The sequence below is a fragment of the Parus major genome, chromosome 13 (genome assembly GCF_001522545.3).
Source record: "Parus major isolate Abel chromosome 13, Parus_major1.1, whole genome shotgun sequence".
Classification (NCBI taxonomy): Eukaryota; Metazoa; Chordata; class Aves; order Passeriformes; family Paridae; genus Parus; species Parus major.
Genome location: NC_031782.1, coordinates 10,411,179 through 10,424,127, shown reverse-complemented (window position 1 = coordinate 10,424,127; position 12,949 = coordinate 10,411,179). Strand labels below are relative to the sequence as shown.

General features: G+C 40.7%; 1 protein-coding gene across 6 annotated transcripts in view; it reads left to right on the top strand.

The window, feature by feature from the left end:
* Positions 1–12,949, top strand: part of ACSL6 (acyl-CoA synthetase long chain family member 6) — a 59,204-nt gene that overhangs the window by 41,128 nt on the left and 5,127 nt on the right. For 4 of the 6 annotated variants that reach the window (XM_033517617.1, XM_015641859.1, XM_015641858.3 and 1 more), the window contains 10 exons: positions 377–589; positions 3,051–3,185; positions 4,284–4,418; positions 6,157–6,252; positions 7,025–7,097; positions 7,504–7,592; positions 8,152–8,268; positions 8,525–8,668; positions 9,370–9,471; positions 11,286–11,357. In XM_033517617.1, coding sequence (XP_033373508.1) covers positions 377–589; positions 3,051–3,185; positions 4,284–4,418; positions 6,157–6,252; positions 7,025–7,097; positions 7,504–7,592; positions 8,152–8,268; positions 8,525–8,668; positions 9,370–9,471; positions 11,286–11,357 — 1,176 coding nt within the window. The remainder of the gene's footprint in view (positions 1–376; positions 590–3,050; positions 3,186–4,283; positions 4,419–6,156; positions 6,253–7,024; positions 7,098–7,503; positions 7,593–8,151; positions 8,269–8,524; positions 8,669–9,369; positions 9,472–11,285; positions 11,358–12,949) is intronic. The other 2 variants (XM_015641857.1, XM_015641856.1) reach the window with 2 other exon arrangements.

Here is a 12,949-nt window from a genome sequence, read left to right as displayed (position 1 = left end):
TGTCTGTGCACAGCTGAGAGCACAGACCAGGGTCTCGGCACCTCCTGGTAGAAAGCAGTGAATAAAAATTGGATTCTCCGTCAGGGTGAGCCTCCATTCCCAGTGTGAGCTGCGTGGATACAATCTGCCTTCTGCCAAGGAGAGCCCTCTGCATTGCCCTGTGTCTACATCTGCGTGCTCTTTACTCCTCCTGCTAACTGAGCTCCATGATGCTGTGGCTTTAACGCTTCCCTGTGTCCGCTGCTCCCTCCTCTCTTGACAATCTTTACCCTTTTGCTCCTCTGGTGCCATTTTTCTTTTTATTATTTTTTGACTTTCTTGTTGTCTTCCTGTCAGTGTTTCTTTCCTTTCTGTCTCCCATGCCCTTCACCTGCAGAAAGTGATCTTTCCGAGACAGGACGATGTGCTCATCTCCTTCCTGCCTCTGGCTCACATGTTTGAAAGAGTTATACAGGTAAGAAACCTGCCTGAACTGACGAGGCCTTGTGGGGCTCCTTGTGTTTTCTTCCAGAGTCAGTGGTCTCCTACTTGTGAGGATGTACACATTTCCTATTTGCCTTTAGCACACATGTTTGAGAGAATGGTACAGGTAAGGTCATGGTGTCAGTGGAAATCATCTGTTTTCCACACCAACAACAAAAATACAAAATAAAATGAATAAAATACTAAATAACCAGAGATATCTTGTAGCACTAAAAAGGCTTGCACTCCAGAAGTGACATGTGCATAACACCAGAGCCATGGTCTCAGTGACGTGGCTGTGAGTCCAGGAGAGCTTCCCAAGTTCTCCAGCTTACACCTGGCTCAGGGATTGAAAAATAACCCTTCAACAATGAGCCAAACTCATTGTTCATTCAGCTTATTGCTGCTGCTACCTGAGCAATTTGTGGGACAGCTTTCCAAAGGACTCTACAATGAGGTGTTTGTGATTCAAGATAATTTCATGCCATTTTCTACATCAACTAAAATGATTTTATTGCATAAATAACATGATCTGCAAAAAAAAATCCCCAACCTGGCAGACAGTGAGAAAGAGGAAACTGAGATCATGGTGTGATACATGTGATCCTCCTGGCAGGGCAGCGTGCAGTGGCCATTCACTGGAGCCTGTGTTCCCTGGGAATTATGGCAGATCCAAGCACTAGCTCTTGCCAGCCCACAGAACTGACTCCATGTCTCTTTGGGGAAAAAAGTAGGGTGATGATTTGTGCTGCAGTTGGTGAATTAGGCAAGGCAGGTGAGACATCAGGTCTCCCAGCAAGAAGCTGCAAACTTAAAATTGATCCAGTGTGTGAAGATTGGATCTGGATCCAGTTGCAGCTCTGTACTTTCTCAGGGAGGCCTGTTTCAGACTGAAGGCATACCTTCTGAGTCAGACAAGCATCTGAACATAAACCTCCCACTTCTTAGTAACATCTGTGCCAGAAGTAATATGTTTTTTCTCTGTTAAAAATGTCACAAATTGGAAGTAAAAGCCCATGAAAGATTTGGAGAATAACAGCACAGCCTTTCTCCACTTGCAAGGCAAACTGTTCAGTGTGCCAGCACTGTTCAGGCAAACAACAATATATTCAAAATTCATCTGATGGGGGGACAGAAACAAATTAGAAATATTGAAAATGCTTTCATTTCACAGGATTTTGCTGTACTGAAAGGGACAGCTTCCAAAGGATGTCCATGTTTATCCTCCCATCTGAAATAGCTTATTAATATAAAGATTTTTTCAAAAGGGCTAAAAAGTAATTTTCAAAAGCATTCTGAACAGCAAGCACTGCATCAGTGACCTAGTTTTAGCCAACATTAATAATTCCTGGAATTTACAGTTAAAATCATACAGATACCTTCTTTAAAGCTAAGAATTTCTAGTTATTTTCAATTCCCAATGAGCACACTGGTTACATTTTCTTTTTTAAATTAATGTGCAGTGTAAAGCACAGATTCAGCAGTGTGATTTTCATTTAACCCACATCATGTGTAAAATTCCTGTGGTTTCAGCTGATGGAGACAGTCTCTATCTCCCTGACAGCAGAGAGAGCAATTTGGTTAGAATTGCACGTTTTTAAGAGCAGCACAAAAGACATGGATGTCTCTAAAGGAATTTTCAACTTAGTTATCTGGGGAAGACAAGCCCACAAAAGGGAGCTGAAGTTTCCAATCTGCTCAGGAAGGCTCAGCTCTGGCATCACAGCTGCTTGCTGAGGACACTTTCTCCTCCATGCACTGTAAAACTGTGGGAGAAGGGCTGGTCTCCAAATGTTCTTCAGTGATAAATTGCCAGTTTGACCCAGTCTGTGATGGCTTCTTGGTGGGGTTACCAATATTATTTATTATTATTATTATTACCAATAACCAGCTATTAGTTAGCTCATGGCCAGCAGCCCTCTGCCCCATCCCACACATCGAGCTCCAGTCTGATCTGAGGAAAACTTCCTGCTTTGTTTTCAAGTACAAGGCTTCTAGATTTGTAGTTTCCATACAAGTCAAGCATCTTTTATGAAGTGGGATTCTATTTCTGGGAAACAGGATCAGGCACTGTATTGCTAATGTAGTTTATATTGTTGTATTTAAACAAAACTAAAGTATTAACATCTAAAAATTGGCGGCTGCTCCATGTTTTATGTTTCTTACTTTGCATTTCTGTATTGACGATAGGTCCTCATGCTGTGAGCTGCTATGGAAGGGCTGGGCATTAGAAATGTTCTGATCCAGACTCTGACCATAACTGGCACTTCTCCATCCCCATATGCTGGGGATGAAGAGAAATCCCTTCTGAAAACTTTGATTCCTTGTTCTTCCAGAACAAGTGTCAAATTTGGTAGATGCTGAATTGCCAGTACTGAAAAATGCCCAGAACTCTCTGGATATTTCTATTCAGTGCAAAATTGTTACTTATTGTTACTTTATTGTTACTTTATGGTCTTTCCAAAGTCCTATTTTTGCAGTATTGGAGAGTAGAAATTCAGAAAAGGTGCTTCTGTGCTTGGGAGGAATGTTTTGCTTTGGGAATTGAAAGCAAAGGGGTTACATGTGTTCCTCTTTCTCCCCATCAGTCTGTAGTATACTGCCACGGAGGGCGAATTGGCTTCTTCCAAGGAGATATTCGCCTCCTGTCTGATGACATGAAGGCACTGCGGCCAACCATCTTCCCCGTCGTGCCACGGCTGTTAAACAGAATGTATGACAAGGTGAGTTGGATTTTGATTTTACTCTTTTTGGAACAATGAAGTTTATGTCCCTTTACTACTCATGTGGAAGAATTCCCTCAGCCATGGATATTTCTCAAGCAGATGACACTATTTCTGCCTTGCTCCAGACACATCCTCACCTTGCATAATGGATACAGCTCCTTTAGTATATAAGTCTGTATTAAAATTTACACAGACTCCAGACACAGCTATCATGTGTGAATATGAAATCCCTCTGTATTAGCCTCCTACCCTTACTTACTCCCCTCTTACTGTTCTCATTAAGCTTACCAGTGACATTTCTAGAGATACGGGATTTTTTCATTACAGAAACATCAGTCAAACCTGGCTGCACAAGAAACTTTTGTGCCCTTCAACAGGATTTGAAACTCAAATCTCATGTACTGGTAGCAGCAACAGCTATAAATCAGAAATTTCAAAAAGCCTTTGAGGATTTAGGTAGTGTAAATGTAACAGTAGCTTTTGGATTTAGAAATCTTTAAAACTAAGGTCAAGGTATTTAAGACAGGCATGTCTGGTCATCGTGTTAAATCTGTTTGACCAGCTGGGAATATTTATTCCTCAGAAGACTTAACTGCTAAAGACAAGCTTAAGCACAAGCTACTGATTTAATTTTTCCCCAAGGTCATTGCTTCTGTGCTTTATTAGGGGGACGGGCAATGGGAGTTTCTCATTTGTTGAGGAGGAGTTTGTGCTGGTGCCTGATGAAGCTCAGTTAAATTTAGCCCACATCACCACATCAGCCACCACTGATACCTGTTCATGTTGCTCATTCCCTGTTGCTCAGGCTGTGTGAACTTCACTGAACCCTATCACAGAAATTATATAGTAAGAGCAGCCCTGTCCATCTAGTCAAAGCCTGCACCACCATCCTGTCTTTTCCACCCAAAGGAACCACATGTACAAGAGGGAATGGAGCAAAACACATCATTCCTTTTTCCCCCACAAACAAACCTCAGTGTAGCCTTGTTTACCTGTGCTGCAAATGTAACTGTACCCACCTGACATGGGAAGAACAGATGTTGATGTGCTCTCTCTTCTCTGTGACACCTCATGTGCCATCCTGTGCTCCCACAGATCTTCAGCCAGGCTGACACATCCCTCAAGCGCTGGATCCTGGAATTTGCGGTCAGACGGAAAAAGGCTGAAGTTCGAAATGGCATCATTAGAAATGACAGTTTGTGGGATAAACTTTTCTTTAACAAAATACAGGTAAGTGATTCGAGAAGTGAGTCTGAAGTCAAAGGACTCTTTTCTTCTAGCAATGGCTGGTTTTCTGACAAGGGAGTTTCAGACAGTAGGAGAAATTTCTTCATGGATAGGGTTGTCAAGCATTGGAACAGGCTGCCCAGGGCAGTGATGGAGTTACCACTCCTGGAAGTGTTAAAAAAGGGTGTGGATGTTGCACTTGAGGACATGGTTTAGTGGTGAAGATGGTGTTTATGCTGGATTGATGGTGGGAGTTGATGATCTTAGAGGTCTTTTCCAGCCTTTACAATTCTATGATTCTATGATTCCTTGAAGTCAGTGTAGTCCACTTGCCTGATGATGAACTGTGGGCGATCACTACTCAGTAGTGAACAACAGACTGGAAAATGGAATAGAAAAAGGGAACTGAGCACAATTTGTTGCTCCATAAAGTCTTGTCATATTTATTATTTTGTTTGGTTTTCAAACACCATGGGTATTGTCAAAATTTCAATTCTCTGAGGGATAACTTTCCAGAGGGAAATGGAGAAACACAAGGCGGGCTAAGAGTGCCACATCCCTCTTCAGCAGCACCGAGAAATCACTGATTTATGGAATAGTGCCAAAACTATTTTTTGGCTAACAGGTAGAACTGTGCCCCTGCAGGGGAGAGAAGGTATCTAGGGACAAAATTCAGAAAGGTGGTCATGAAAAAAGGAGTCACTGATCAAAGAGATGCTGCTCCAAAGTTTTCTGCAAAATCTCAACAAATAGGATTGGATTTAGGGTTGGGTTTCAATTGGACATATTCAAAACCACTTTTCCTCCTAGGAAGAGAATAAGGTTGTAAAGAAAATTGCACAAATGAATCATGGTTTAGCAACCACGAGGAAAGAAATCAGAATGCCCTTCTGTTTGCCACACATCTCAGTAAAAAAATATATTAAACTGGCTTTAAACCAGTCTTTTTGGGCTCTGTACTACTCCAGGAGGCTCTGATTTTTTTTTTTTTTTTTTTGATCAGATTATTTATCTGGAGACATACCATTTTATTTTTAAATAAAGAAATTGACTGTACTTGTGCTCTGTGCTCTGTATGCAATGACAGCAGAGTTCACCCAGCTGGGAGCAAGCCAGGCTGTTGAGACAGGCAGACTCAGACAGCATTTATTTTATTTTGTGCTGGGTTTTCTTTTTGACTTTTAGAATAAAGAAAAGGAAATGAAGGGAGAGGGGAAAGAAGTAAAATGAGACACAGGAATTGATGTAATACCCTCCAGAAATATTTGAAGGTCATCTGCCTTAAAAAAGGGACAACATTATTTTAGAGGGCTTGGGAGGCAATTCATTAAAACCGATGAGGTGTAAATAAGCAGAAAAGACTGGATGGGGGAAGAGTCTGTTTTTCTCAGCAGTTCCCAGAGCCAGGTCTGCAGCCTGCCCAGGCACAGCAGTTGCAGAAGCCCAGGCTGAGCAGCTTATCCTGCCAGGGACATGGGTACTCCTGTCTCTGTACACTAAATGGGGTTTTATCCCTCAGGAAAGCTTCAGAGCTAGTTTGTATTTCCATACATGGCCACATCACAGAACCACAGAATGGCTGGGTTTGAAGAGTCCTTGAAGATCATCTAATTCTGATCCCTTGCCATGGGCAGGAAATCCTGCACATCTATCCTAGAGAACACATTTTGTTCAAGCTCATGGTTTTGCCATCTGCAGTAGCCTCTGATGCTTTCTTTTGTTTCCTCCTGCTACCAAACAGGCAAGTCTTGGGGGGTGTGTCCGTATGATAGTGACAGGAGCTGCCCCTGCATCCCCAACTGTCCTGGGCTTCCTCCGCGCAGCCCTCGGATGCCAGGTGGGTTTGTGTGGCTCTTCAGGGATGTTTATCAACTGTTAGCAAGAAAACATGATATTTACGAAAGGTGATGGGTTAGACCCTCAGAACTACGTTTGGGACAGCTGTACCAGGATGGATCCATCAGCAGGGCTTAGGGCAGCCATGGAGTCCTGGTACACCCAGAGCTCAGTGGGGTGGGAACAGCCCTGGGATGGCAGTAACAGGCAAGAGATATTTTCACCCTGGGCATTTCCCAGAAAAACCCTGTAGGCTCATCCCACCCACCTCTCAGCACCAAATTGAGTATGTGCAATTAAATGTGTTTGTGCAAGTGCTGGGAACTTCATGAGTTTTACTTGTAAATGGAGAGAGCTAATCTTCAGATATCAGCCTAACCCACTTGAGATATCCACTGTGTTAATTCTCTGTGATAGGAAGCCCAGGGCAACTGAAAGGGCTGGATTTTCAAAATGTCTCACAAAACTACCTATTTTTCCCCATTAATAAGTTCCTGTCATAGTGTAGCATATGTCCTGACTCAAAGGCTAAGTGCTGAACTCATCTTCTTCCTGTTTTCAAGGTTACAGAGCCATGTTTCTTCCTAGATTTGTAAATGTAATTTTGTACACAGTACAAGCCAGGGACAGTGTCCCCATGGCAAATGGGCACCCACACATTGCAGCTGCAGGCTCAGCTCACAGGACTGTGAAACAGAGAGCAATGCTTGGGATTTCAGTTCGTAATAGAGAAGTCTTTTATGATCTTTTAAAGATACCTGTCTCTTTGTCAGGTTTATGAAGGCTATGGCCAAACAGAATGCACAGCTGGATGCACCTTTACAACTCCAGGTGACTGGACATCAGGTAATAATTTTCTTCCACCATTTGAAGAAATAAAAGAAATGCATATTTGATTAGAAAATTATGGACTATAACATCAAGGCCACATTGAATGAGGCTTGGAGAAATCTGGTCTAGTGGAAGGTGTTCCTGCCCATGGCAGGGGGTTGGACTGAGATGGGTTTTAAGGTCCCTTCCAACCCAAACCACTCCATGCTATTTCAGAATAGGTTTTATATCCAAAGAGGAGGTGTCAGTATTTGGTTTTAATAGTGCAAAACCTTAATTAAGGAAATTATTTCCGCACAGAAATAATCTTGCTCCTGCAAGAATATCCAGTGTATCTATAATTGTGCAAGTAACTAATGATAAAATGTTAATTATTATTTATAGAAGAGATGACAAATGACTTGATAACTTTGATTTCCAGGTCATGTAGGAGCCCCTTTGCCCTGTAACTTAATCAGATTGAAGGATGTGGAAGAACTGAATTATTTTGCTTCCAAAGGAGAAGGAGAGGTAGAAAATCACATTTTTATATCAAATTCTCACTAGTTAACACTGTATGAAATAGTTCATAGGAGCATTTACCTTTGTAGGGTTCATGGTTGCTGATGTGTTACACAGTGCAATCAGGAAAGGAAAATGGCAGTTTAACTATAGAGCAGCAAAGAATTCATGAAAAAGGAGCTGTGGCAGTACTTCCAGCCTGATTCTTTGAACTGCTATGACTGAATTAATTCAGTTAAGAAGAGCTGAATTTCTGTGATTTCTACACTGCTGTGATTTCTACATTACTGTGATTTCTATAGTACAGAAAAATTAAATTTATTGAAATAACTTTGTTATTTTTATCTGCAAATGGAATGCAAATCAGTGTGAAACAAATCAGTTTTTCAAACCCTACTTCATATTTCCGTTAGCTTGAAAAAAATACATACATAGTTTAATAACCCAATCTATTTTAGTTTCATGGAGCACAGTCATTAAAATATTCCAAATTTTGTGAGTTACTATTTAACTTGTATTTATAGCAGAATAAAAAAATAATTCATCATCACCCCTGTTTTTTTTGCAGATCTGTGTGAAAGGACCCAATGTGTTTAAAGGCTACTTGAAAGATGAGGAGAGAACAGCTGAGGCGCTCGACCAGGAGGGCTGGCTTCACACAGGAGACATTGGAAAATGGTTACCTGTGCGTACTGGACACACACAGAATTCTAATGGGAATTGTATTATCCCATGTAAATTTTCACAGACTGAACTTAGGTCTCCAAGCAGGTCTGTCTTTACAAAGGGTTAAGTTTATATTTGGCAGAATAAGCTCAATATGTCAGTGAAGCATTTGACAGCACAACAGGACACTGAAAGCTCTCTTAAAGACAGATTGCTTGCTGAGTTTCTGTGGTTAAATAACATCTCTGGGAATTCTCATTTCTTTCTCCTAACAGAATGGTACCCTTAAAATTATTGATCGGAAAAAGCATATATTTAAACTTGCTCAGGGAGAATATATTGCACCGGAGAAGATAGAGAATATCTACATCCGCAGTGACCCTGTTGCTCAGATCTATGTCCATGGAGACAGCCTGCAGGTACAAACCAAACTTTCAGAAAATCTTACTTTACTCTTAGTAGTTAGAAGACAGAGAGCTGGGTATGGACAAAGGGGAAATGTGAGTGGATCACACCGCATTGTCTCCTTCCTGCTTTGGAGCTGGCTGACAGCCAGGCAAGAGCTGAGCTGCTGGTGTGACCCTGACCAGCTTAGAGAATGCTGTGGGCAAAGAGCCTTTAAGTTGCCTTTGGTGTCACTCTTTGGGTCTCTCCAATCCCTGGTAAACCAGGCAAAGGCAAAGCCACTCCTGTCCCTCACACTGCCTGGCTATTCTGAACAATCTTGTTCTGTTAATTTACACATTTATACACACACCTACAGGTTTTGAAACAATGGCAATTCATCCTCTGCATTCAAGGCTCACAAGCATGAGCCTTCCCTTGGCATCAGAGCTTGCCTGGGACTTGCAGGGCCATGTGAGTTATTAATGTCCAAGAGGAACACAAACCCAACTGAGGGTATTAAAACTGCTGTTGAATGCACAGTCACAGACAAACATTTATTTGAGAAAATGGCACAGACATCAGAATGTACTTCATTATGGGATGTTAGCAAATCGTTGACATAACTAAAGAAGTGGTAAACATGCAGAAATTCACCTGTCTTGTGTATTCACTTAATGTAAAGCCTGGAATGTGGTTCAGCTTTTACCTTTAACTCCTTCTCCTTTACCTACAGGCCTTCCTGGTGGGAATTGTGGTACCTGATTCTGAAGTTATGCCAGGCTGGGCAAAGAAAAGAGGGTTTGAAGGAACATATGCAGAACTCTGTAAAAATAAGGTTTGTGTCTGCAGTAAAGACTTTTTTTTTTTGCTGTAGCATTATGTGTGCACAATACTGTGTCTAGGAATGACAATTTCAGTGACAAGAATTATTTCCCCACTGAACATTCAGCAGGGTTGACCTGGATCTAGTGATGTGTGTTGACTGGTGGTACAGACCTCTGCCCTGCAGCGTGGGAGGGCCAAGAGTCTGTCTTACAGAGAACAACAGTACAGCAGGAGAGATTGTGTTTGCTTCAATTTCTTAATAAGACAACTAAATAAGACTTTATCACTGTTGTTCTCTGTGGTGACCAGGAACAGGACCAGAGGGAAGGGCCTGAAGTTGTGTCAGAGGAGGTTTAGGTTGGATACTGGGAAAAGGTTTTCCCCAGACTGGGTTGCCTGGGCATTGGAACAGGCTCCCAAGGGGACTCATGTTATGACTCTTGGGGCTTGTGGTGGGTTTAGTGATGGTTAAAATTATTACTATATGTATTTATTTTTTGTTATGAGATCTGGATTGGGATAAAACAGGGTAAAACAAGCTTAAAACTTAAAATGTATAAGGAAAACTTTATTAATAGGACTAAAAGAATAAGAAGCATTAGAGTAAAACTTTTAGAATTTCTTTCCTCCCCTTGTCTGACTTTTTTTTTCTCAACTGACAATAAAACTTGGGATTTTAAATCAGTTACCAACTTTACAATAATTTTTTATTAGTTTTTGTAGGGAGAGGAGCTTTTTATTGCCATGCCATGGAGACTTTTCTAGAAGAAAGAGTTTTCTCATGGTTTTTTTTATTTTTACAAATGGCAGCTGTCTGGGAAGAAATTTGCAGTTGTGAAACTCTTCTTATTTTCAGAGCCTTCCTACAGCTGCGTTTATGGGCTTTGTTAAATTATGGGGTATTATTTTAAGGATGAGCTGTTTAAAAGCAAAGATTTTTTTAATTTATTTTTGTGATTATTTTTATTTCTGGGAACAGGGGTCATCTTCTCTCCCTACAGGCAAAGGGTCTTTATTACTTTTTCTTTTTTTTGTTCAAGCTTTTCATGGGATCACAGTCTTTTTAGCACTTATTTTGCTGTATCATGGATACTTCTTCTCACTTCTACAGTTTGGACACCTTATCTTTTTATACTTTTTTATGAATGGAAGGGGATATTTTAGTGTATTATTGTTTATTGCTATGGCCCTACCAATAGAACTTTCAGCTTTATTAGGCCATCTCATTTTTTTTTAATCTGAGGCTTCACCTTTTTTTTAATTGACTTTGGTGTTTTTATGTTGTTTTTCTATGTGTCATCGCTCTTTTTCTCTCCCTTGAGAGAGGATTAAGGTCTGCAGGCCCCATCTGTGTAGGAAAAGGGCTAATATCTCGCCCAGAGATATTGTGGGTCCATTCCAGCTCAGGAGATTCTATGATTCTATAAAAAGGACTCTAATCTTAAACACATGCTTTCTAGTACTGAGGAACTGCATCGTATCACATCATGGAATACTGATGCCACTTGAACCATCCCACTGGTGTCTGTGGGCAGTGATTCTGCACTGAAGTCTGGCAGATGGCTGAAGGACTCTAAATCTAACTTCTGTGTCACATAGCTGGTTTGAAAATAGAACCTTGCTTTTCATACCAAGGAGACACTACATCACCACACTTAAATGTAATGTTTATACACTACAATAGAATTTTGCTAATTATATATTAACTGTTAGTAAGGCACTTGAACTTTACTCAGAAACACTTTTTTGGTGTTAACAGTGAGCATTAATTGCATGTAAAGTTGACTATGGTAGCTCATGAGGAATTTCTGTGTTTTAACGCAGGAACTGCAGCGAGCGATAATGGAAGACATGGTACGGTTAGGGAAGGAGAGTGGGCTTCACTCCTTTGAGCAGGTAAAATGAAATGCACCATTCAGTGTGGTCAGACAGGCAATTTGTACAGAAGAGGGATTTGTCAGCATTTATGATGTTACTACAAATCTTTGTTGCAGCTGTACATGATGTTTTTGGAAAGAGCTTTATTGCTGGCAAGTTGTATTTATTGCTTTGGAAAAATGTATTTGCTGTGATTCTGCTTGCTACCCATGTTTGAAATTTGAATTAAATTTAGTGAAAGTTTAGGGTGCAGAGGTCAAAATATAAATCAGGGACATGGATAATCTCCAGACTGACAAGCAGAGGTCAAGATAAACATCTGTAGGAGTCTGACTTTCCTGCCACTGAAAGCTCTGTTAGAAATTGGGTCACTAATTACTATGCTTATACCTGACCTTGAAATACTGCTGGTTTCTTTCTTTTCAGTCTGGGCACTTGTTCTTTCCTGCTTGTGTAAATATTTCTGCAATAGAGCTACAAACACTTCAGAAGGGGAGATCTGAAATCAGCCATGAATTACATTGCATTAAAAACACAGAAAAAGTATCCACCCCATTTTAAAATGTCAAATGCTTATTTCTGATTAAAAAAGTGAACATCTTAATCATTACATATAATTAGCCAGGGCCTTTTTGCTTTTGTTTAGACTGTTTCTGGGTGATAATTCTAATGAGTAATTCACTATATTGGAGTGGAGCAGAAGCATCATTAAACATAACCCTGTTATTCTTAATTTCTCAGTTACCTATGCAAATGAAATTATAGCAAAAAGAAATTGATTTTAAAATAATTCGGTATAAAGCATAGTTTTTAATGCACATAATTGTCTGTGCTAATAAGTCTTTTTTGCCTCTGTCATGCTCTTCACAATATGAAATAGCCTCAAGTAATTGATTCCACCAGCAGTTTTCAATTAATCAAGTGTAAAGTAGTGAGGAAAGCCTTCATCTTTCTAGAATCATCTTTCTAAAAATTGGAAGAAAATAATAATAGAATAAAAAAATAAATTATACCGTTTTCAAAATTAAAGGGCTTCAGAACTTCATCTCTGTTGCAATATGTAATCTGAAAACCAGATACTTTGAGCCAGACACTGTGGCTAATGTTCTGGTGGGATGGGATCCCCTGTTTATGGGGATACTCTTTATCATCCTCTGCAGCGTGGGTCTCTGTCTTGGGAATGACAAGTGTGGCTTCTATAACCATCAGCCTCCAGGATCTGCAAGCTAGTGCAGCAAATGGGGGAGCATTAATAGTGCAAACACTGATTTATGAAGGATTGTATGGGGGCAGGGCCTGGACCACAATGCTTGCAGGGAAAGATGACTCACATATTTAAGGAATAAAAAATGGATTTGCAGCCTGTATCGCTGCAACTGCCAGCCAAACAAACTGCAAAGCAATCTGGCTTGGGGAATCACAAAAGTAGCAGATGGCTGGGGAATTTTGTCTTAAATCAGCAGACTCTGACCAGTCACAGCAGTTTTCTACTTTCTCCCACACCAGCCTGGGAAGGAAGAGCTCACTCCCATCTGTGCTGCCAAGCTCCCCACTGTGCTCAGAGCCACTGTCTCAAACAAGGGCAGCCTTGTGAAATGCCATTTGCACAG